This window comes from Castor canadensis, chromosome 6, assembly GCF_047511655.1.
Source record: "Castor canadensis chromosome 6, mCasCan1.hap1v2, whole genome shotgun sequence".
NCBI lineage: Eukaryota > Metazoa > Chordata > Mammalia > Rodentia > Castoridae > Castor > Castor canadensis.
In genome coordinates this window covers 66,115,236-66,142,149 of record NC_133391.1, presented here as the reverse complement: position 1 = coordinate 66,142,149, position 26,914 = coordinate 66,115,236, and the positions used below count along the sequence as shown (strand labels likewise).

Sequence of the window (26,914 nt, the reverse complement as noted above, 5' to 3'; positions counted from 1 at the left end):
CAACAAGTATAGGCAAGGACTTCCTCAATAGTACCCCAGCAGCTCAACAACTAAGAGAAAGGATAGACAAATGGGACTTCATAAAATTAAAAAGCTTCTGCACAACAAAAGAAATGGTCTCTAAATTAAGAGAACACCCACAAAATGGGAGAAAATCTTTGGTAGCTATACATAAGACAAGGGACTGATAACTAGAATATACAGGAAGCTCAAAAAACTAAATTCCCCCAAAATCAGGGAACCAAGAAAGAAGTGGGCAACTGAACTAAACAGAACTTTTCAAAGGAAGAACTCCAAAAGGCCAAAACACACATGAGAAAATGCTCACCATTTTTTAATTTTATTTTTCCAATGGCAAATGCCACCAATCATTTTTTTATTCATTTATTCACATGTTCATACATTCTTTGGGTCATTTTTCCCCCGTACCCCCTGCCCCCACTTTCTCCACCCTCCCTCCCTCTCTTCCAGGCAGAACCTGTTCTGTCCTTATCTCTAATTTTGCTGAAGAGAAGACATAAGCATAATAAGAAAGACAAAGCATTTTTGCTAGTTGAGTTAAGGATAGCTATACAGAGAAATTCCTAGCATTGCTTCCATGTACAAATGTGTTACATCCCAAGTTGATTCATCTCTAACTGATCTTTACACTGGTTCCTGGTCCCCTTCTCGTGTTGACCTCTGTCACTTTAAGGTTTCTGTATTAATTCCTCTGGAGTGGGGATATCAAACACTTTCATGTTTTGGGTTTACTAAATTGAATTATTTATACCAATTACATTTATGTAATTATGAGTACTACTGAATTTAAATCTGTATTTTACTATTTCTTATCTTTTCCCTACCTAGTCTTTGTTCTTTTTCTTTCTCTGCTTCTGTTAGATTGAACATACACTCAATGTTTTCCTTGAATTTTTCTCCTCTATTGGATTACCAGCAATACCTCTGTTTATATTTTAGTGTTTGTCTATACATATTTATCTCACCGCAATCTACTTTCAAATGTTGTTATGCCATTTCATTTATAATTTAATAACTTAATGATAGGATTCTTCCATTTCTCTATTCAGTGCTCCTACTTTTATACTTTTTACTTGTCTGTATATTATAGGACAAAATACATTATTGTTGTTTGCAACAATTACCTTTGAGTTTATTAAAAATAAGAGAAATATATATTTATCAACATATTTCCAATTTCAAGTGCTTTTCATTTTAAGTATAGATCATAATATCCATCTCACTTTTTTATTTTGCCTTTCTTATAGCTTTGTGAATTTCATTATGTCAATATTTAAGACTTTTGTTCATAAAGGGATGGAATTAATAAACAGTATAAAGAAGGAAGAACATAAAGACAATATCTGAGGCTAACAAGGCTTTAAGCTTAAAATATGAGGACATCAACCCTCATACTTTTGTGTTGATGAGGAATATAAATACACAACTGTCAGACAATAAAATAAAAAATCTAATTAGCACAGTAAATAATAATTAGAGAAATGAAAGCTTAAAATAATAGCTAATATCTCTTGATAGCTGTTAGGGTAAAGATAATTAGGATATTGGATAGTAATATGTGTTGGCAGGAAGGAGGAAACACGAGTCCTCAAAAACCATAGAGGTGTGAAGGCTGATGCAGATGGTGAAGAACCCGGGACAGGATTCATTCATGCTTAGGTAATGCACAACCTGTGATCTAGGAATTCTGATCTGTGTCTATACAAGAGGGACAAAGAAATCTCTTTGTGTCCTCAAAGTCCATAGGCATTCGATTCCATAAAGAAATCCTTCTGGGGACATTCATTGTGTCATGCCCCAGGGTTCTGAGAATATAGGGATAAGCTAGGTGTCCATCACCAGGAGAACAAATACACTAAGAAAGTATATTTAACAAATAAAGCAGCAGATTGTCTGTATAACAACATGGGTGGACCCTAAAAAACAATATTTCAAAAGAAAAAGTTAAGAAATAAAATCAGACCTATAACATAAAACATTTACATTCAAAGAGTTTCTACTCCTCTCACTCCATTCTCTTGAGAACAACTGAGTTTCTTCTACACATTAAAGAAACATGTAAATATATTCTAAAAGTCAGTGGTGCCTATGTTCAAAATGTTTTCTTCTTGCAGATGTTGATGAATGCCAGGCCATTCCAGGGATATGCCAGGGAGGAAACTGTATCAACACAGTGGGCTCTTTTGAGTGCAGATGTCCAGCTGGTCACAAGCAGAGTGAAACCACTCAGAAATGTGAAGGTGAGTATCTCTACTTTGGGGAGCAGTACCAATTGTTGACTCTGAATCCAAAATAGCCTGGCTTGTTTGAAATCTTGAAGACTACCAATCATAATCATCATTCTTCATTTTAATGTGAATATACAGATATAATCCACAGTATTTTCTATTGGTTGTATATCATAGCTTTAAAGGGCTTGCTTTAGAAACCCAACAACACATTGCATCTAGTTCGTTATCTTAATTGCTATGTTATAGTGAGAATGGAATTAATTCAGCCATTTACATTTTTAAATTGGGGTAGAGAAAAGAAGTCCAAGTGAAATATAGAATAATGTGTAAAATGATGTGTTATCAGTTGGCACATGTCATATATGATAAAATGAAATATTTTAATACTATACTAATATTGTCGCTTGACTGGTCACCAAATTAAAAAACAAACATAAATGACTCAGGAAGGCTTTGGAAATTGCTTCCACAATAGTGTATGAAAAAATAGCTTGCTTGAATAGATATAAATCAATAATTTTCTGGAATACAAAATATGGGCTATTATTTTGAAATTAAGTTTTTTTGGTTTTTTAATGGTGGTACTAGGGTTTGAACTCAGGGCTTCACACTTGCTAGGCAGCCACTCTACTGCTTGAGCTATACCCTCAGCCTTTTTTGCTGTAGTTGTTTTTGAGATAGGATCTCACTTTTTGTCTAGGCCATCCTAGACTGTGATCCTCTTATTTTAGGCTTCCTTCCTTCACTGGGAGACAGGAACATGCCACCATGCCCACTTTTTCTGTAGAGATGGAGTCTTGAAAAATTTTTTTGCCTGGGCAGTCCTGGAACTAGGATTTTCCCCTCATCAGCTTCCTGTGAAGCTTGGGATGATGGGCATGTACCACTATGCCCAACTATTGGTTGAGATGGAGTCTCACAAACTATTTACCCTGGCTGGCCTCAAACCATAATCCTCCAGATCTTAGCCTCCCGAGCACTTAGGATTACAGGTATGATCCACCAGCACCCAGCTGAAATGAAGTTCTTTCAATGTTCTGTAAATTACTAAGCTGAAGAATCTTCCAAATGAATGTAGCTTCAGTGGTCGTGGATACTTAGAATAGCTTTGAAGCTAGTAGGAATATTGAAGTATGGTTTTATCTGTTTAGTTCTGATGCTATTTAAATCAATTTATTCATCTAAGATAACTTTCTAAAATACAAGGAAGTATAACTATTCTAGTTTTGTTGCAACATAAGTATTCTCATCTTCTCAAATTAAGCCTTTGCTTTTTTCATTTCTAAATGGCAGTATTTGGGGCTTTTTGTTGCTCGGTGACAGAGATAAGTCCCTCTCTGTAGAAAAGAAAATGGAAATGCAAATTCTAAAGTTTAATTATACAAGGTAGATAGGAATATGATCTGTATTACTAGATAGGAGGTAGTGTGTGGATATACGTGCTATTGTTTCAACACTAGGGGCTGTAATTACATAAACCAACTGTGCATGTATCATCCTTTATTTTCCATTTGCTCCTGTTCATTTATAATCACATCCAAATTGATCTTTGTAATTTTACTCATTTTATATTAGTACCAGTTAATTTCATGCTTTCTATAAAGAGAAGATGATTAAAATGTAGTTGATTATTTTAAGGACCAAATAAATTTCTCTAAAACTGCTTTCAAGAATTAACCTAGAAGGTAACACCCACGCACAGGAAATCAATGTGAGTCAATGCCCTGTATAGCTATCCTTATCTCAACCAGCAAAAACCCTTTTTCCTTCCTATTATTGCTTATACTCTCTCTACAACAAAATTAGAAATAAGGGCAAAATAGTTTCTGCTGGGTATTGACGGGGGGAGAGGGAGGGGGTGGAGTGGGTGGTAAGGGAGGGGGTGGGGGCAGGGGGGAGAAATGAACCAAGCCTTGTATGCACATATGAATAATAAAAGAAAAATGAAAAAAAAATAAAAAAATAAAACTGCTTTCAAGAATGCTGAAAGAGTTTATGCTACTTAGGTGCAATGCTCATTGTCAAAGTCTGGAGGTTAAGAAAAATACTTGGACTATGGGGAAAATTGTCTGAACTTCCTGAATTAGAATAGGAATAGAACCTAAAATTCAGGGATCTACAGAAAATATACTGCTTTTCTTTGCTACTTTTTGTATTTTTCCTGTTTTTTTAAATTTTGGTGGGGAGGGGTTGATTCTATTGCTCACCTGTCACTTCTCTTCCCCTCATGATTTACTTCTAGAATAATCTCCAAACTAGATCCAAGGTTGGTGTACTTTGGACCAAAAACAGTATGTGATTATGGTGAGAAGGGCACCACTGACTGAGTATAGTGGTTGTGACATTTCCATTACACATCAAACAATGGATTTCTTCTTAGTTGAAAATGGAGCAAGCCTTTTCTACATCACATTTCATCCAAAACAACATACAGAGCCAAGCCAGAACTGAAGAAAGACAGTGCAGCTCTTTATTTGGTATTCATCTATGTTCTTTAGGAATGGGGATTATTGATGCAATGTAGGCACCACCCAGAGCCCTGAATCCAGTCGTGTCTTTCCTTACTTCCCTCCAAGGCAGCCAAGTCTATTTAACCACTGCCCAGAAAGAATTATGTGATTTAATATTTGGAACTTGTGGAGAATAGCAGGATTGGAATAAGTGGTGATTAGAATTGGAAATCTAAAGGTTTTACAAAGGCCTTGTACATAAGTCATTTTTATTTAGGTATGTCTTGAAAGTGGTTATTATTAGTTTTCTTTGGGCAATATTATTACTTTATGTAAAAGAGCAAATAGTATTTACTTACATAAAATTATCTAATGTAATTGGTAGTACAATGAATCTTGAAAGACTAAATGGTTGCTGTACTTAATGACATGTTTTGAATTTTAGTCATATGTAGTTAGCATAAAATGTTGTAAATTTAAAGTTGATTCTGAATAAAAATATAAACATAGCAATTACTTTTGGCCAGCTGTCAAAAGCAAGGCATTTTAATTTCTTATGTGAGTTACAATGTAAATGTAAAATGCAGTATTGACAAGTTTATTTTAAAATTATGACCTTCGTATTTTTATTAATTTCATATTTCTGTTCATACAGTAATAAAATTCTCTAAAGAAATCTTGTTAATCTTTAAATTACTAGGACTGTTCAAAACTAAGAAAGATAACGCCAGCATTTAGGGTCTGAATGATTAGGGAAAATGGTGGTATGATTAACAAGAGATTGCAAAACTAGCTTATTAATTTAAACAATTGTAATATTGATTTTGGATTGGATTGGATATAGACTACTGTCTAAGCTATAAATCTGACCTTAAAGCAGAAAGGAATACACATTGCTGAACATGGTGCTTTGCACCTGTAATCTCAGCACTCCGGAATCTGAAGCAGGAGAATTGAAAGTTCCAGGCCAGCCTGGGCAACATATAGCAAGGCTCAATCTCAAAAAAAAAGGAAGTGAGGGAGGGAGAGAGGAAAGGAGGGAAGAAAAGAGGGTGTTGGAAAAAAAGAAAGAAAGAAAGAAAATGGAAGGGAGGGAGGGAGGAAAGAAGGAGGAAAAGAAAGAAAGGAAGGAAAATTACATGTCTGTCTCTTTCGGTCTCTGTCTCCCTGTGCATGTGTGCATGTGTGTGTATGTGTGTGTGTGTATGTGTGTGTGAGTGAAAAAAATTAGTTAGTATCCGAAATTCCATAAAACCCCTGATGAGTGCCACTGAAGTCATGTCTTATTTCTCCTGGGCCAGTTTGTTCCAAAAGACTAATTTCTCAATTCTGTCATATGGCAGGCAAAATGATTCTTCAGTGGAGTAAACCATTTCTTCACATCCAAAGAGAACATTGTTCTAGTTACTTACTCTGTTCAGACATTCATTAATCTAAATATCCTATTTAATTTAAATGAGGGAAAGCAAACTACATCAATGCAATCTGAAATCAAATCATATACCTGAAGAGTGTCAAGCTTTTTCCTTTCTTCAAGTAAAATATGTTAATTTGCAATTCAGTACACATGGATAAAGCACTGTAGATGCCAGGTGTCCTTGCACGACCCCCTCTTCCAGACTATACTTTCTTTAACATTCTCTGAGCTGATCATTCTTTCCTGGCTTATTTGGAATGCAGGAAAAAAGCATCATGGTCCTGAAGTATTTTCATTCAATGGCTCTTTATATGTCAGACGGTTGTTTTAAATTTATTCTGAAGAGTCTTCAGCTTTGTTCCATTTACACAGCATTTTGTCATTTGAGATTTGTGACAAAAAAATGTATTTATTTATGTTCAGAAAATGCATAACACTTGTTGCCACAGTCTCTTGCTGCTGTTCCAACTCAGCTTTGATAAACCATGGAAAATAAACTTTCTGTACTAAAGTAAAAAGTATTTACTTTTACCATATTACCATAACTATATTATTTTAAAAATAAATAATCCAATGGCTATTTCTCAAAGGGAAAACTATGTATTAAAATGGACAATGAAGTAAGGGGATTGTTAATATTAGAAGCATAAAACTTTTGAGGTTTAGCAATTCAGAAATGATGAAAATCATCATCTTTTAAGTTTTAAAACAAAATTTATAAACTATAGTTAAAATACATATATTCCCTTTCTTTTGGGGCTGCCTTACCAAACCTATTTTCTGTCCCATTACAAATAATTTATTCTTCTGTCACATATCACATTATGTTTTTTTAACTTAGACGATTATATGCACCAATGATAAAAGCTAATATTCACTACATGTACTATATTCAAGGCAATCCTAAAAAGATAACATACTTTACATAGACTAGCTTATTTAATTATCACAACAGAGGTGTGAGGTTGGTTACTAACAATCCTTTTAACAGATGGGAAAAGCCAGGCACAGAGAGCCAACAACTTTCTTAAGATTATATAGGGAAGAAACACAGAGCAAAGGTTCCAACCCACTGACTTCTCTGCAGAGCTTTTGCTCATGAACAGGGCTATGGGTCCAGCAAAGGCAGATGACCAGGAGGCCATGGTCCAGTGAAGGGCCCACTGAGATAGAAACCATGGAGACTGTGGCAGCCATAGGAGCTGGATTCTGCCTTTAAGGTTCAATGCATTTTCTGGAAGGACCCTAGAATATCTGGCTAAGCCAGAATTAGATCCATGTTAATTATCCTTGCACTAGCTATAGAGTTGGAAAAGGCATTGTCTCTCTCCCTGATATAATAAAGACTGGAAAAAGTATGGAAACTTGACCTTCAGTCCCATGTCTTTTCTTCAGTCTTCATTGTTGGGGAAAACTTTCTCTTGTATCATCAGAGATGACAGATGCATGGCCTGGAGTTCTCTGACTCCAGACAAATCCAACACCTCAGCTTCTACCCAGATTGTCCAATTTAAGCACTCTTAAGTAGCTGGCTTCCGTGGAACCTTTTGGAAGGTTAGTTCACAAGGACTAGTTCTTTAAAAAGCCAGCGTTCCCTCTGAAATGTGCTCTGCTGCTCCTCTGGCAGATGTGTTAGCTATTCAGTTAATGAATTTTTGTCATATTTTCTACTTATTGAAATGAAAATTTATTCTGTGCCACTGGGCTAAACTAGTCCATTTACTCAGATTTTAGAATTGTGATAGCAGGTCTTAGAAAACAAAAGAATGATTGAGGAAGTGGAACTGAGCTAATCCCATCGTTGTTCATAGAAGCAAGTCAATAGAAATAGTCTAAAGAAGTAGTTTCAAAATAACCAAGTATTCCTTACTATTCCATGGAAATACAAGACACTGATTTTTAAAGATAAGAACTAGCCCTTCTAGACACTAAAACATGGTAAGAACTAGCCATTCTATATACTAAAACATGGTAAAAAGTTAAAATAATTAAATACCAATAGTAGAGTATATAATAGACAGTTCAAAGGCACAAATAGAAATTCTAGTAAATATAACCCAAACATATGATACTCAATAGGGAAAAAGACAAAGTATATGACAAGTGAAGTTGAGATGATCAGATATCATTTGAAAACAAACTTAGATCCACATGTCACATCTTATAGTAAGATAAATCTCAAAGGAATGAAGAATATAAATATCAAAAAAAACATAGTGGTGTTAGAAGTAATGATGAAAAATTTTATGTAGCCTTAGACCTAAGAAGGCATACCTTGAAGTGTTGCCAGCCTAACCTGAAAACTAGAAGATGAGATTGATAAATCCAACTACATAAAATAAAATAAATTCCATGGTTATAAGAGAAAAAAACACTTAGCAAGAATAAAATATTTAAGATAAACTGTAAGAACATTTGCAGCTCATAATACAAATAAGGACAAATTTTTCATATGTAAAAAAAATTGAAATCAATAAGAAATTGTCTAATAAAATGATCAAGCATGTGAATTTACTGTTGACAAAAGAAATAATATGGACTACTAAATATTTTTAAACATGCTTGTCCTTACTTAGAATAATAAAGTACAAAACAAAACTGGAATATCCTTTTTTTAACCTGTAAACTTTGATAAAATACAAATTCTAATAGCAAACTGGTGAGGTAATAAAACAATAGAAATGATCATAAATTCTTGATAATATATCAGAAGTGGTTTTTGACAATCAAAATTATAAGTGTATATTCCACTTACTCTACTAATTTTAAGTTTAGGAAGTTATCCTATGTGTACTTATAGTTAATAAATATGGACTTAATGTTATTTCTTCTGTCTGATTTGTAATAGCAAAATGTACTGGTTAAATTACAAAACATGCACACAGTGGGAAATGGTTCATTGTTTTAAAAAGGTTGTTGACACCTCATATATTACATAAAAGTATGTAAGCTGTTGAATAATAAGAAAGAAGGGTGATGGAAAAAAGAGTTAGTAATGAGGAGAGGTAATCTGATTAAAGCACAATATATACATGTATGAAATGCCAAGGCAAAACCCCTTGAACTATCAATATATACTTTAAAAATGAAGATAGGAAGGTAAAACAGGCCCTTTCAGGGAACGGGTACCAGTGGGAAGGGGGAAAGACAGAAGGAAAAGGTGAATGAGGGCAAATATATAGATGTATTTTGTATGAAAATAGAATAATGAAACCTGTTGAAATTGTTCTAAGAAAGGGAAGAGGGAATGAAGGAGAAAGATGGGGGGGGGTGAATCTAATTAAGATATATCGTAAGCATATATGTAAATGTCCCAGTGTATCCCGTTGTAACCTATTATATGCTAACAAAAATAAATAAAAGATACATTGTGACCTGACAAAAGCTAGTTTGTAAAGCTTTTTCATAAAAAAGATTTTAAAAAATGTGTATGTATGTGTGCTTGTTTATGCATACAATGTCCATGGAAGGACATTAGAAAATCTTGTTATTTTATATCCTAGAATAAAATCTGTGTCATTTTATATCCTAGAAATTTGCTGGTTTGGAAAAGGCCTGGGAAGGACTCTTCTCCTTGAGTTCTCCAACCTAAGTTTTTGACTTTGAACCATGTGAATATATCACCTATTCAAAAAAGTAAGGACAGTTACTTGTAGTTGGGTGAATTGATAGTATAAGTTCTTTGAGGAATCTGCTTTTTATGATGCACTTATGTGGGCCGCAAAGCACTGAGTAGCTTAGAAAAGTAGTGCACATGCAATTATATCTAAAGTGGAAACTGAAAGCATTTATGCTTTTGTAAACCTTTTGGGAAGGGCAAACTAGCAGTAGTGTTATCAGGCAGACTTTTAGACGCCCCCTCTTGTGTATCCTAAGTGGAAATGTCACTTCTAAGAAAGAGAGAACAGTAGGAAGAAGTGATAGGGTGGGGGGATGGGGGATGGGGGGATGGGAGGTTCGTGAAGTAGGACAAGCAGGAGCCCTGAACTGACAAAAAAGGCAAAACTAGTATTTATCACTTCCTAGCATATTCTAAGAAGTTTAGTTTCTTCTACAAATGACTCCCACTGTTAAAACACATGTGTTAAATAACTAGACACCACCTAAACAGGCCAGGAGCTCAAGTAGACCTCGTTCTTAGTCAGTGGAGAGCAGTATTCCACAAGGACTTAATAAAGTGATGTCATTCTAATTTCAACCTAAAAAGAGCAATTTATGTGGAAAGCTGCACACATCATTTTTGTGGAAGTCTAGAGGAGAAAGAGTTCTTTATTTAAGCACAGTGGGTAACACCATCATTATCAACATGAAGTCTTTAAAAAACAATATTCCAAAAAAAATTATTCAATGAAAGTTAATCTTTAGGTTTTAAAGAAAAGCTTTGGTTAGGCTGTGAATCAAAAGTTGAAATATATAGATCACATTTTAATTTTCCTTAATACTAAATTGGCCTTTTAATTTAAGTAATTTTCTCTCCAAGATTTCATATATTATAATATAATATCTTGGGTTTTTGTTAAAGAGAGGTAAGGTTATTGAGAGTTCTGATTTTCATCATTTCAGTGAGAACATTAGCTTATTCCAATAAATAAACTTATTCCAATAAATAAGCTTTTAAAAGCCAACAAAATTTTTTTAAATAACATAACTGACCTACTGCAGCATATATTTGCCTAGTCTGATAAAAAATATTAACAGACAATGACAAATTATCTATTAGGATGAAGAGGGAAAGTGGAACTAGGGAAATCTTTCATTGGTCTCAGCCTGTTTTTAACTCCATCTGCCCCAGTTCTACACAAATTACAGCCAGGGATATTTGAGACCCAGATGACTTGATTTATTTAGCATAAGACAGTGGTCAGGAAATTGCACTTTATTGGATTCAGAGAAATTTTCCCAAGTGTTGGAAATCAGGGCTGGTTTCTCCAGTGCCATTGTAGGTTTAAATCCTTTTTTTAAAATATGGGGGGAAAAGCATGGTAATGTAATTCACATGATTCTTCCAGTTCAGTTTCTGCTGGAAATCACTGGAAAAATCGAGAGCCTCCAAAAAACCTTTCTCAGAGATATAAAACTAGATGTGTGTTAATGACAGAAAAGTCTATTCTACCCTGGAATGAAGTATCAGATGAACACTGTGAACTTTTCTATTAAAGAGGGGGAAAGTTATAAACTGAAATGTATCTCTTTTTGCTTACTAAACTTTAAAAAATTATTTAATTGCTTTATTTTGCTAGCTAAGAAATTGCTCACTACATTTCAGTGTTGTTTGCTAAGTAAAGTAGCAGTTTTATAGTGAAAATGAAAAAAAATATGCAGGCCAAAAAAACATGACAAAATAAAGGGCAGGTTTTAAAATATTTAGATATATCTTTAACCTCTGTTGACTGAAAAAGAAAGGGAGATGGGGAGAGAAGGGAAAAAGAGAGAAGATAAGAGAGCAAGGAGGGGGCTATCATAAATTACCATGGCTCTGTGCCTGAAGGAAATTAGTCAGCCCTAAAGAAATACTGTGATTTATGTGACTTCCAATTACAGGTCCTTAAATTGGCACAACTCTCAAGGCCCTTTTAAGGCACTTTAAATATAGAGCCCTCCTAGATTATATCCAGACAGTAAATATTTTAGACTTTGTATGTTGTCATGGTCACAAGTATGTAACTGCCACTGTAGTACAAAATTAGCCATAGCCAATACCTAAGCAAAGATTGAGGTTGTGTTCCAATAAAGCTGTAGATAACAACAATGGTAATAAAAATAAGACTGTACTTGCCCCTCTATTCTAGATTTTCACTATTTCTTACTCTGTACTTCAAATGGTCTCGCCTCAATCTAATTCTGCAGCTATTTTCTTAGTGACTGGCTAGATGATTTTAGTTGACTCATGGATAAATAAGCTTTATTTTAATTATTGTAATCTATTAAATGTTTTAACGCAGAAAATTTTATTGATTAGAACAAAGTTCATAATAAGATTTAAAAATAAATACACATATAGAAATATATTAAGTAAAAAAATAGTTTAGATGATTCAAGAATTTAAAGTAGGGAGGTATTGCTTTTAAATGACTGAAGTTTAGGAAATAACATTGTAAAATTTATTATTATTATTATCATTATGATTATTAGAAAGCTACTTAACTTATAAAAATAAAGAATTGTGAAACTGGAACTCAGAATTGCCATTATCTTCGCCAAGAAGTTTCAAAGGAAAGGAATAGTCGGCTGAGATCATTTAGCTCTACTGTTCTCTTTCTAGGTCTTTCTTATCTCCAATTATTACCTCCTATTCATCCTACTCAGCCTTATCCTACTGTTCTTTCCAGTTTTGTCTATTGTATTATACACTGCATTTGAAAACCTGGTCATTCCTGAAATTAAAAGACAGAAAATTCTCTCAAGATCATTACAATTATTCCAAGGTGTATTTTTAAGTGTCTACCTACCTGTGTACCGTGAGAAAGATAAATTAATGTAGCACTTGAAAAGAAAGGATGATCCTCCTATCAGCCAGTCTTGTTCTTAACTTTTAAAATATAATTTTGTAAAAGAAAAAAGTAGAAACAAATTCCGCTACTGGAGGCTTAGACATAAATAGATCCTGCTTTAAACAAAAAGGCAAATGAGAAAGTGCTTTAAACATAATGTTATATTTAAAAGATGAATACAAAGCACAATAAAGAAGTAAGCTGAATATGACAAAGACTGACTTTAAAATGATGAAATAATAAGTATACTATAATAAAACATATGAGAATTCCTTTGTATTCAGTATCCAGAATTCATACAAGAAAATTTGATATATTTAACTACATAAAGTCTTTTTAAAAAATGAAAACCTTCTTCATGGTAAAAATATCAAAAGGGACATCAAAAAAAATGTCAAACAGAAGAAAATATTTGCAACTCATATTAAAGGCAAGGGCTAAAGTGAAGAACCCTTTAGAATAGATAGGAAAAAGGGTAACACCTTAGTAGAAAAATAGTAAAAAGTATTAGTAGACAATTCCAAGAGATGAAACTTTCTAAAAAATGCATTAAATATATTTGGGGAAAAAATGCCAGAAGTTGCTTTCTTGTTTTGTTGATTGTGAGCATGGCAGATTTGAAGTCCTTAAAGATGTGTTGTAGTAGAAAACATTTGAAGTTTGCTTAAAAAATTCTCATCCAATATTTTAGTAAAACCATACTGTGAAAATTTAGTTGGAGGCTTAGAAAATTAATTCAATGTAATAAACTCCTAGAATGCAGCTACTCACAAATCAGATTATCATAATTTTCCTCCCACATACTGAATCTTTTTCTTAATTTACCATGATAGAACTAATATTTTTCATAATTAACTAGTAAAGAAAAACAGGAAGGATAGTATTTTTGTATTTACTTAAAATTTGATTCTACAGTTTTTAAATATTCCTTCTATATCTTTATTTTCCTTGTAGCTTCAAAATGGAAATTGACATTTTTATGTTTCCTTTAGGAGTATAATATAATATCTTATAAAAATCCTTTATATTGGTGCATATAGACACCTTATTTTGTAGTGATTTGTTAATTGTTATTATTTCAATATTTCTATCAGGAATCAGAAAGTATGTGGATCTTGTGAGTAGAATGTATTCTACAACTGTTCCTCTTTAAGAAGGTTGTTAGAAGAATGTCATTGGGTCTTTCTTTTAGGAATATTACTATGCTATATGTAATTCTTGTCTTTTACATGTACATAACTAGTGAGCAATATGTGTGGGGAGAGAGAGAAAAGAAGGATGAAGGGAAAAGGAAGATTATTCTGCTCTCTTTGGCCCTTCACTCACCTCCAGTCTGTGTGAAAAGATGATCATTAAAGAACTCTAACAGCCAAGTAGAGGAGGTACTCCAAGGGTCATTGGTGAGAAGCGAGTGATCTTGATGTTGGGAGATTTCCCAACACAGTAAGTACAGTAATTGTTGAACCTGTCACAAGAGAGGGCACTAATGCCAGAATCATTCATTCAGAAATGTATCAATTTCATTGCTGGTATTCTTCTAGACCCAGAACCCTTATTCTCAGAGCAATGAACAAAACAGCCCAGAACCCTTATTCTCAGAGCAATGAACAAAACAGCCCAGAACCCTTATTCTCAGAGCAATGAACAAAACAGCCCAGAACCCTTATTCTCAGAAAGGCCACATTATAACAACAAGGGATAGAAAATAAACAAAACCTGTGTCATCAGGGATAAATCATCAGAAAAACAAAGCAGGTAAGAGTCTATACAATTGGTGTGTGAAATTTTCGATTGGTAACCTAGTGCTATTTGAACAAAGTCCTGAAAGAAGTGAAGAATAAACCATGGCTGTGAACTAGGAGAATTCCTGACATGGACCAGCCAATCCAGTGACCCTTAGGAAGAGTCCTACTTGAGGTGTTGAAGGACATTAGGAGATCTGTGTACATTGAGAAGAGCAGTGAGGATACTTAGATGGATTTGGGCCATGGCAAGTTCTTTAAAGTCTCTGGTTGGGAGACATTGCAAGGCTTTAGACAGAGGAGTTTAATATTTGTACCTTCCTTTATAAAGTTTATTCTAGCTGCTATGTGGTAAAAGATAACAAAGGGATGTATGTGGAAGCCTGGAGACCAGTGAGGAAGCTACTACAATAATTGAAGTGAGACTTGATGGCAACTTGGTCCAGGGGCTATTAGCAAAAATGATGAGACGTAGTTGAATTTCAGATGTTTTGAATTTTGAGCCAGAAGTATTTGTTGACAGATCAGTTGTGGCATAGGGAAAAAAAGAATCCTGTAATTCCAAAGTTTGGGGGACTAAAAAGTTGAAGTTACCATTAACTGAGATGGAGAACATCTGTGGACAGAACATAGGGGATCAGAAAGTTACAAAGAGCTCAGTTTTGGATGGTTAATTTGAGACACCTGTTAGATATTCAGGTACATGTTTATAGTTGTATGGATGATCAAGTTCAACGGCAAGGTCTGAAATGGCAGTCTAAATTTGGGAATCTTCATCTTACAAATATATAAGACTGGATAACATTGACCAAAGGATCCATTTTGACAGAAAAGAAGTCCCAAGTTCTGAGTCCTAGAACACTTGGGTGTTTAGAGGGGCAGTAGTTGAGAAAGAACCAGCAATGGAGACTGAAAGTCTGTGATGTTGTGATCTAGTTACGACAGCCTATTCTTTTTTTTTAGTTATTCATATGTGCATACAATGCTTGGGTCATTTCTCCCCCCTGCCCCCACCCCCTCCCTTACCACCCACCCCATCCCCTCTCTCTTCCCCTCACCCCCTCCATACCTGGCAGAAACTATTTTGCCCTTATCTCTAATTTTGTTGTAGAGAGAGTATAAGCAATAATAGGAAGGAACAAGGGATTTTGCTAGTTGAGATAAGGATAGCTATACAGGAAGTTGACTCACATTGATTTCCTGTGCGTGGGTGTTACCTTCTAGGTTAATTCTTCTTGATCTAACCTTTTCTCTAGTTCCTGGTCCCCTTCTCCTATTGGCCTCAGTTGCTTTTAAGGAATCTGCTTTAGTTTCTCTGCGTTGAGGGCAACAAATGCTAACTAATTTTTTAGGTGTCTTACCTATCCTCATCTCTCCCTTGTGTGCTCTCGCTTTTATCATGTGATCAAAGTTCAATCCCCTTGTGTTTGCCCTTGATTTAATGTCCGTATATGAAGGAGAACATACGATTTTTGATCTTTTGGGCCAGGCTAACCTCACTCAGAATGATGTTCTCCAATTCCATCCATTTACCAGTGAATGATAACATTTCATTCTTCTTCATGGCTGCATAAAATTCCATTGTGTATAGATACCACATTTTCTTTATCCATTTGTCAGTAGTGGGGCATCTTGGCTACTACAGCCTATTCTTTCCCTTCATCAGCAAAACTTTTGAAGTGCTTATAATAGCTGCTAGGTAAGAAGGAAAAAATAGAAAAATAGAAGAAAGAAGTCAACATGCCCCTGCATCACTAAAGGCTCCTAAGCCTGGGAAAGCTCAGCTTTTGCTGATGAGAGGTTAGAGCTTTGGGAATGTTGGATCTGAGTAAGCATTCTGTTCTTCTGAAAACTATGGGAATATCTATGGGAACTACTTAGGATTTCCCAGGGTCTGGAAAGAATTGGTCAAGAGAGAATGTGCAAAATGGTAGTGGAAGAAATAATAAAGTTGCTGTTTTTTTCTTGCACCCTGGCAACTACAAACACCTATCACTATATGTTCTCTTAATATGAAACTATTGAAAACATTTCTAACTTCATGATTTACTAAGTCTGTAGGTAACTCATCTGGCGAATACTCTGAGTAATTTAAGGAGTAGAGAATTCCAAACATGAAGGCCCCTCAGTCTCAATGAAGGCCCCTGAGGTGTTTCAGTGCCTGTGTGAATTGTCCATATGACTTCCTGTGGATAAGCAACAATTCTGTCCTATACCATAAGACAGGCATCCATGTATATTCTGTAAATATGTCTCCATTAGCCTAGTTAGACTGTGGTCCTCATGAATTCACTCACGGAATTGTTGTTAGGTCATCCCGGCAGCCATTTAGAACTTTTCATTTCACGCAGAGAATGCTAGAGGGTGACTCCTTTGATTTATATAATTTCATCCCCTCCTCAAGGTCAAGCTGTGTACTTTAGAGGCTGAGCATTGGGAGTGAGCCCTCCATAGTCAAATACCCACGATTACATAACTCATTCTATGCATATGCACAGATATATCTGTGCAGCTCAGTGAATTACAGTTATAGTTTAAATTTAAACTGAATTTTTAAAAATGTAGCTTGGCCAGAGATTTTATAAATCATCCCAAACCAAGAAGATACAACACTGTCAATGTGAGTAGTAATTTTTGTAAGAATTGCATGTGGTATGTAGGTTAGTGAGTGTCACGTTTTCATTGAATTTTTTTTTTATTGGAGTCAGTATGAGGAACAGCTTAATGCTCATTTATATAGTAATTTGGGATTGGAAGATAGGGTAAATTTCATTTTCACTTGGTGTCATTTATTTGGAAGTTACAAAATAAATGACTTTTTAATGTGTCATTCATTAGAGTAAATTTAAAAAGGTCAGACTTTCTTCAGTTAATTTTCTTACTGCATTATGCCAAAATGCATATAAAAATCCTCAAGGTTTTATGATTATGTGCTAATGTATAGATGCTTAATGAGAAAAATGGCAACAGAAAGGACTGAATTTTGCAAGTTTGCCAAGTCCAAATGGTGATAGTAAATTTAATTTGGAATTTCCTGACTTTCATGTTGCTGACATTTTAGTTGTTAACCAACATTAAGGGAGATTTTCATTTTACCTTCCCTGTATTTCAAAAAATTTTAAGGCAATTGCGAAGCTGGTGGAATGACTCAAGTGGTAGGAGTGCCTTCTTAGCAAGTATGAGGCCCTGAGTTCAAACCCCAGTGCTGCTAAAAAAAAAAAGAAGAAGAAGAAGAAAAGGCCATTGTAGAAGGCAGGGAGGATTGGAGGAAATACATGGTTTTAAAAGCTCCCCACTCCATTGTTAGAAGTGTCCCCTTAAAGATCGTTAGGTTGTCTTCAGTATTTTTAAACTTGCAAATAAATTGGTCATATTTGTCATGAAAATCTGTGTTCTAAGTTTAAAGTTTGTTCTCATGTCTTACCACACTGCTTAGAGAGAAAGAGAGAGAGAGAGAAGGAGAAATTCAAAATAGAAATAACTTCTCAGCTGTTGCTGTAATGTTAGAAACCTCTCCCACCATTACTTCATGCCTGAGTTGCTCCAAATTAGTGTTTAGAAAGATGGAGTGTTGATTTCAGGCCAAAATTGCTATAGTGGTAGCCTTTTCAAAAATGCTACTATTCATTCTAAGTGAACAAAAACTCTTAATCAAAATGTTCCTTTAGTGCCATTAGTGTTAGCCTACAGAGACTAATTAAAATGTACTTTATTAGTCTGATAACATTAGAATAGAGGAACAAGAAAGAAAATACAATCATACTATATAGTAAACCACTGAAATAAAATAAAAGTATTGATATAAGATGATAGCACAGGCTTCCATCCATCCTTTGTACAGCCCCTGGTGTTTTCCATCATCCTAAGAAAAAATTCCTTCCCTCTATCATTCCCTTGCATGACTGATCTCACTCTTCCTCTTCATGTCAAACTTTGGAATTATCAATAGTCATTCTTTACTTTCTTCTGACGTACCCCAGATCCCGCTGCAATCTGGAAAATAGCCTCATCAGTTGAGTGAATCTAATGTTATCAAAGCTACTCGGTGACGTGTTTTATTCTTTTTTTTCTTTTATTATTTATATGTGCATACAAGGCTTGGGTCATTTCTCCCCCCTGCCCCCACCCCCTCCCTTACCACCCACTCCGCCCCCTTCCCTCTCTTCCCCATCCCCTCAATACCCAGCAGAAACTATTTTGCCCTTATTTCTAATTTTGTTGTAGAGAGAGTATAAGCAATAATAGGAAGGAACAAAGGTTTTTACTGGTTGAGATAAGGATAGCTATACAGGGCATTGACTCACATTGATTTCCTGTGCGTGTGTGTTACCTTCTAGGTTAATTCTTTTTGATCTAACCTTTTCTCTAGTTCCTGGTCCCCTTCTCCTATTGGCCTCAGTTGCTTTTAAGGTATCTGCTTTAGTTTCTCTGCGTTAAGGGCAACAAATGCTAGCTAATTTTTTAGGTGTCTTACCTATCCTCACCCCTCCCTTGTGTGCTCTCTCTTTTATCATGTGTTGTGGAAATGTAAACTAGTACAACCACTCTGGAAAAAAATTTGGAGGCTACTTAAAAAGCTAGACATTGATCTACCATTTGATCCAGCAATACCACTCTTGGGGATATACCCAAAAGACTGTGACACAGGTGACTCCAGAGGCACCTGCACACCCATGTTTATTGCAGCACTATTCACAATAGCCAAGTGAATAGTGGTGGAAACAGCCAAGATGCCCCACCACTGACGAATGGATTAAGAAAATGTGGTATCTATACACAATGGAATTTTATGCTGCCATGAAGAAGAACGAAATGTTATCATTCGCTGGTAAATGGATGGAATTGGAGAACATCAATCTGAGTGAGGTTAGCCTGGCCCAAAAGATCAAAAATCGTATGTTCTCCCTCATATGTGGACATTAGATCAAGGGCAAACACAACAATGGGATTGGACGTGTTTTATTCTTAATCTTGCATGGCACCCCTGCAGAAACTATCATCTATATGCAATCAGTTCCCCCAAATGGCATATGTCTCTCTCTTGGTTTCTTTCCTACCTGTGTTGTACCCACCTTCCTCATGTGTAGGCTGAAAACTTCCCATACTTTTTCCATATTCAACACACATGAGCCGAGTCTCTAGCCGTTCCATACCCACTCCACTTGTGCCGTACCATGTTCTCCAGGTCAATGATTGCCATACCCTTAATTCCTTTGCCCAAGTCATAAACCCATATACAACTCAAATCATTTTTTTTTTCATTTTTCTTTTATTATTCATATGTGCATACAAGGCTTGGTTTATTTCTCCCCCCTGCCCCCACCCCCTCCCTTACCACCCACTCCACCCCCTCCCGCTCCCCCCCTCAATACCCAGCAGAAACTATTTTGCCCTTATCTCTAATTTTGTTGTAGAGAGAGTATAAGCAATAATAGGAAGGAACAAGGGGTTTTGCTGGTTGAGATAAGGATAGCTATACAGGGCATTGACTCACATTGATTTCCTGTGCGTGGGTGTTACCTTCTAGGTTAATTCTTTTTGATCTAACCTTTTCTCTAGTTCCTGGTCTCCTTTTCCTATTGGCCTCAATTGCTTTAAGGTATCTGCTTTAGTTTCTCTGCATTAAGGGCAACAAATGCTAGCTAGTTTTTTAGGTGTCTTACCTATCCTCACCCCTCCCTTGTGTGCTCTCGCTTTTATCATGTGCTCATAGTCCAATCCCCTTGTTGTGTTTGCCCTTGATCTAATGTCCACATATGAGGGAGAACATACGATTTTGGTCTTTTGAGCCAGGCTAACCTCACTCAGAATGATGTTCTCCAATTCCATCCATTTACCAGCGAATGATAACATTTCGTTCTTCTTCATGGCTGCATAAAATTCCATTGTGTATAGATACCACATTTTCTTAATCCATTCGTCAGTGCTGGGGCATCTTGGCTGTTTCCATAACTTGGCTATTGTGAATAGTGCCGCAATAAACATGGATGTGCAGGTGCCTCTGGAGTAACAGTCTTTTGGGTATATCCCCAAGAGTGGTATTGCTGGATCAAATGGTAGATCGATGTCCAGCTTTTTAAGTAGCCTCCAAATTTTTTTCCAGAGTGGTTGTACTAGTCTACATTCCCACCAACAGTGTAAGAGGTTCCTTTTTACCCGCATCCTCACCAACACCTGTTGTTGGTGGTGTTGCTGATGATGGCTATTCTAACAGGGGTGAGGTGGAATCTTAGTGTGGTTTTAATTTGCATTTCCTTTATTGCTAGAGATGGTGAGCATTTTTTCATGTGTTTTCTGGCCATTTGAATTTCTTCTTTTGAGAAAGTTCTGTTTAGTTCACCTGCCCATTTCTTTATTGGTTCATTAGTTTTGGGAGAATTTAGTTTTTTAAGTTCCCTGTATATTCTGGTTATCAGTCCTTTGTCTGATGTATAGTTGGCAAATATTTTCTCCCACTCTGTGGGTGTTCTCTTCAGTTTAGAGACCATTTCTTTTGATGAACAGAAGCTTTTTAGTTTTATGAGGTCCCATTTATCTATGCTATCTCTTAGTTGCTGTGCTGCTGGGGTTTCATTGAGAAAGTTCTTACCTATACCTACTAACTCCAGAGTATTTCCTACTCTTTCTTGTATCAACTTAAGAGTTTGGGGTCTGATATTAAGATCCTTGATCCATTTTGAGTTAATCTTGGTATAGGGTGATATACATGGATCTAGTTTCAGTTTTTTGCAGACTGCTAACCAGTTTTCCCAGCAGTTTTTGTTGAAGAGGCTGCTATTTCTCCATCGTATATTTTTAGCTCCTTTGTCAAAGATAAGTTGCTTATAGTTGTGTGGCTTCATATCTGGATCCTCTATTCTGTTCCACTGGTCTTCATGTCTGTTTTTGTGCCAGTACCATGCTGTTTTTATTATTATTGCTTTGTAATATAGTTTGAAGTCAGGTATTGTGATACCTCCTGCATTGTTCTTTTGACTGAGTATTGCCTTGGCTATTCGTGGCCTCTTGTGTTTCCATATAAATTTCACAGTAGATTTTTCAATCTCTTTGATGAATGTCATTGGAATTTTGATGGGAATTGCATTAAACATGTAGATTACTTTTGGGAGTATAGACATTTTTACTATGTTGATTCTACCAATCCATGAGCATGGGAGATCTCTCCACTTTCTATAGTCTTCCTCAATCTCTTTCTTCAGAAGTGTATAGTTTTCCTTGTAGAGGTCTTTCACATCTTTTGTTAGGTTTACACCTAGGTATTTGATTTTTTTTGAGGCTATTGTAAATGGAATTGTTTTCATACATTCTTTTTCCGTTTGCTCATTGTTAGTGTATAGAAATGCTAATGATTTTTCTATGTTGATTTTATATCCTGCTACCTTGCTATAGCTATTGATGATGTCTAGAAGCTTCTGAGTAGAGTTTTTTGGGTCTTTAAGGTATAGGATCATGTTGTCTGCAAATAGGGATATTTTGACAGTTTCTTTACCTATTTGTATTCCTTTTATTCCTTCTTCTTGCCTAATTGCTCTGGCTAGAAATTCCAGTACTATGTTGAATAGGAGTGGAGATAATGGGCATCCTTGTCTGGTTCCTGATTTTAGAGGGAATGGTTTCAGTTTTTCTCCATTGAGTATAATGCTGGCTGTAGGTTTGTCATCTATAGCTTTTATAATGTTGAGTAACTTTCCTTCTATTCCTAGTTTTCTAGGAACTTTCCTTTCTATTCCTAGTTTTTATCATGAAATGATGTTGGATCTTATCAAAGGCTTTTTCTGCATCTATTGAGATGATCAAGTGGTTTTTGTCTTTGCTTCTGTTAATGTGGTTTATTACGTTTATTGATTTTCGTATGTTGAACCACCCCTGCATCCCTGGGATGAAGCCTACCTGGTCGTGGTGAATAATCTTTTTGATGTGTTGCTGAATTCGATTTGCCATTATTTTGTTGAGGATTTTTGCATCAATGTTCATTAAGGAGATTGGCCTATAGTTCTCCTTTTTGGAGGTGTCTTTGCCTAGTTTTGGGATAAGTGTAATAGTGGCTTCATAAAATGTGTTTGGCAGTTTTCCTTCCCTTTCTATTTCATGGAACAGTTTAAGGAGGGTTGGTATCAGTTCTTCTTTAAAGGTCTGATAGAATTCAGCAGAGAATCCATCAGGTCCTGGACTTTTCTTTTTGGGGAGACTCTTGATTGCTGCTTCAATTTCATTTTGTGTTATAGGTCTATTCAGGTGATTAATTTCCTCTTGGTTCAGTTTTGGATGATCATATGTATCTAGAAATCTGTCCATTTCTTTTAGATTTTCAAATTTATTTGAATATAGGTTCTCAAAGTAGTCTCTGATGATTTCCTGGACTTCCATGGTGTTTGTTGTTATCTCCCCTTTTGCATTCCTGATTCTACTAATTTGGGTTTTTTCTCTCCTCATTTTAGTCAGGTTTGCCAGGGGTCTATCGATCTTGTTTATTTTTTCAAAGAACCAACTTTTTGTTTCATTAATTCTTTGTATGGTTTTTTTGGTTTCTATTTCGTTGATTTCAGCTCTTATTTTTATTATTTCTCTCCTTCTATTTGTTTTGGGATTTGCTTGTTCTTGTTTTTCTAGGAGTTTGAGATGTATCATTAGGTCATTGATTTGGGATCTTTCAATCTTTTTAATATATGCACTCATGGCTATAAACTTTCATCTCAAGACTGCCTTAGCTGTGTCCCATAGGTTCTGGTAGGTTGTGTTTTCATTTTCATTGACTTCTAGGAACTTTTTAATTTCCTCTTTTATTGCATCGATGATCCATTCTTCATTAAGTAATGAGTTATTTAGTTTCCAGCTGTTTGCATGTTTTTTGTCTTTACTTTTGTTGTTGAGTTCTACTTTTACTGCATTGTGGTCAGATAGTATGCATGGTATTATTTCTATTTTCTTATATTTGCTGAGGCTTGCTTTGTGCCCTAGGATATGATCTATTTTGGAGAAGGTTCCATGGGCTGCTGAGAAGAATGTATATTGTGTAGAGGTTGGATGAAATGTTCTGTAGACATCTACTAGGTCCACTTGATCTATTGCATATTTTAGATCTTGGATTTCTTTATTGAGTTTTTGTTTGGATGACCTATCTATTGATGATAATGGAGTGTTAAAGTCTCCCACAACCACTGTGTTGGCGTTTATATATGCTTTTAGGTCTTTCAGGGTATGTTTGATGAAATTGGGTGCGTTGACATTGGGTGCATACAGATTGATGATTATTATTTCCTTTTGGTCTATTTCCCCTTTTATTAGTATGGAATGTCCTTCTTTATCTCGTTTGATCAATGTAGGTTTGAAGTCTACTTTGTCAGAGATAAGTATTGCTACTCCTGCTTGTTTTCGGGGGCCATTGGCTTGGTAAATCTTCTTCCAGCCTTTCATCCTAAGCATATGCTTATTTCTGTCGGTGAGATGAGTCTCCTGTAAGCAACAAATTGTTGGATCTTCTTTTTTAATCCATTTTGTCAAACGGTGTCTTTTGATGGGTGAATTAAGTCCATTAACATTAAGTGTTAGTACTGATAGGTATGTGGTGATTCCTGCCATTTAGTTATCTTAGTTGTTTGAAGGTTTGATTGTGTGTACCTAACTTGATGTTACTCTCTACTGTCTTGCTTTTTCTTATCCTGTGGTTTGGTGCTGCCTGCCTTTTCATGGTTAAGTTGGGTGTCACTTTCTGTGTGCAGGATCCCTTGCAGAATCTTTTGTAATGGTGGCTTTGTGGTCACATATTGTTTTAGTTTCTGCTTATCATGGAAGACTTTTATTGCTCCATCTATTTTGAATGATAGCTTTGCTGGGTAGAGTATCCTGGGGTTGAAGTTATTTTCATTCAGTGCCCGGAAGATCTCACCCCACGCTCTTCTTGCTTTTAATGTTTCTGTTGAGAAGTCTGCTGTGATTTTGATGGGTTTACCTTTGTATGTTACTTGTTTTTTCTCTCTTGCAGCCTTCAATATTCTTTCCTTAGTTTCTGAACTTGTTTTAATGATGATATGTCGTGGAGTAGTTCTATTTTGATCTGGTCTGTTTGGTGTCCTGGAGGCCTCTTGCATTTGTATGGGAATATCTTTCTCTAGATTTGGGAAATTTTCCGTTATTATTTTGTTGAATATATTACGCATTCCCTTCGCTTGCACCTCTTCTCCTTCTTCGATGCCCATGATTCTCAAGTTTGGTCTTTTGATGGAGTCGGTGAGTTCTTGCATTTTCTTTTCACAGGTCTTGAGTTGTTTAATTAGTAGTTCTTCAGTTTTTCCTTTAATTACCATTTCATCTTCAAGTTCTGAGATTCTGTCTTCTGTTTGTTCTATTCTGCTGGATTGGCCTTCCGTTTTGTTTTGCAGTTCTGTTTCGTTCTTTTTTCTGAGGTTTTCCATATCCTGGCTGTTTTCTTCTTTATTGTTGTCTATTTTTGTCCTGAGTTCATTTATCCATTTATTCATTGTGTTCTCTCTTTCATTTTGGTGTTTATACAGTGCTTCTATGGTTTCCTTTATTTCTTCTTTTGCTTTTTCAAATTCTCTATTTTTATTGTCTTGGAATTTCTTGAGTGTCTCCTGTACATTTTGGTTGACCCTATCCAGTATCATCTCTATAAAATTCTCATTGAGTACTTGTAGTATGTCTTCTTTTAAATTATTCTTGTAGGCTTCATTGGGTCCTTTGGCATAGTTTATCTTCATTTTGTTGGAGTCTGGCTCTGAGTTTCTGTTCTCTTCATTCCCCTTTGGTTCCTGTACTAATTTTTTGCTGTGGGGAAACTGGTTTCCTTGTTTTTTCTGTCTTCCTGTCATTGTCCTTGGTGTTGTTGGGAATGGAAGAGTGAGCTGAGATGGAAAGCAAGAAGTTAAAGAAAAGGGGAAAACAAATATACAGACAAGAGGGAGAAAGCAGAACAAGGTATCAGACAAGAGAGTTTCAAAGGTATAAACAGGGAGTGTTAGTGTACTAATCGACAGTAAGCTGAACAGACAATAGAGTGACAGAGAGAGGATTGAAAATCAAAGATAAAAAAATAAAAAATAAGTATATGAAAGTAATATCTATTTATAAAAATGAATTAAAATAAAATGGAAAATAGAAAATTAAAAAAAAACAAAAAAAAACAAAAAACCAAAAAACTTCCAAGTTTATATGCAATGCAATTTCAGTCTTAATAATTTGGATGTCCGTCTCAATCTCCAGTCCTGGAGTTGGTGCCTCAGATGTTGTTCTGTAGTTGTCTCATCAAAGGGGATGCATAAAGTATAACAAAACTACACTCACACACACACAGAAGAAAAAAAAAAGCCCCACCAAGTGTCCCCAGTTCAAATGCAATACAGTTTCAGTAAGTTTTTCGGCTTGCAGGTGTAATTCGGTTGTTCTCTCATCAAAGGTAGGGAGAAAAAGAAAAAAAAAGCGTCTGGAGGCAGTTCTGAGAGTGGTATCTGCAACTGTGGTTTGCCTGCCTGCTGCTCTCAGCCTGTAGCTGGCGGCGTTATTTATGCAGATCTCTGGGGTGAGCTTAGCACTCACCTGGTCCCACAGGCTTTGTTTGCTCAGAGTTCTCCTGTGCGGTGGCCTCTGCTACAGGCTTTTCCCTTTCCAAGCACTGGGAAAGGTGCCACTGCCCCGCGTTGTCAGGCCTGCGTGTTTATTTACAGTTCACGTGGGAAGTGGGTCTTCCCTCCTCTCACAAGCGTCCCCGCTCCTGGTTGCTGGGCGAGCCCCGCTCCCGCCAGAGCCTCTCCGGCCCGCCCGGCTCGTTTATTTACAGTCCCGGGAAGGATTCCCTTCCCCCAGTCTTCAGCGCTCAGGGCGCCCCACCCTCTTTCCAGCGTGTCTTAACTGTTCTTATTGCTTAGTACTCAGTTTCTCTTTTTTTCCCGGGTGGAGGTCAGTCTGTCCAGGGGGCTATGCTGCTCTGGCCCAGGCTTGTCTGTGGGGGAACCGCGGTACCGCGAAGCTCACCTGGTCCGCGTCTTCCCACGCCTTATGGGCGCCGGCCACTGGCGGCCCCGGGGGCCTCCTCGGTTCTCCGTTTAACGTGAAGTGGAGATTCTCTGCGCTGGCTGGAGATGTGGAGGAGTCAAAGTTATGCCTTTTCTCGGTGATTATGCCTGCAAAGTGTGTCTCCAGCGTCTCTCCAAGATTTCACTATAGGAGGGTCACTTTCTGCTTCCTACCTCTAGCCGCCATCTTGGAATTCTCTCTCAAATCATTTTTATTACCAAGTCATATGAATGGATTCTACTTCTTAAATCTGATTTGCATTCATCTACTTCTGTGTGTTATGGTCTGAATATGAAATGTCCCTCACAGACTCATGTTGAATTCTTGGTCCCTAGCTGGAGGTGCTATTTGGGAAGGTGATGGAAACTTTGAGAAGTAGATTCCAGCTGGAGGAAGTGGGTCCCTGGAGGTGTGCCTTTGAAGGTTATACCTAGTTCCTGGTCCCTTTCTCTCTGGGTGTGTCCTGTCCCCCATGAGATAAAGAATCTCCCTTGTTCACACTCATGCTGCCATGATGTTCTGTCCAGGTGCA

At 36.3% G+C, this 26,914-nt stretch overlaps 1 protein-coding gene across 1 annotated transcript in view; it reads left to right on the top strand.

The window, feature by feature from the left end:
• Positions 1–26,914, top strand: part of Fbn2 (fibrillin 2) — a 240,565-nt gene that overhangs the window by 76,561 nt on the left and 137,090 nt on the right. The window contains exon 7 of the mRNA XM_074076622.1: positions 2,136–2,261. Coding sequence (XP_073932723.1) covers positions 2,136–2,261 — 126 coding nt within the window. The remainder of the gene's footprint in view (positions 1–2,135; positions 2,262–26,914) is intronic.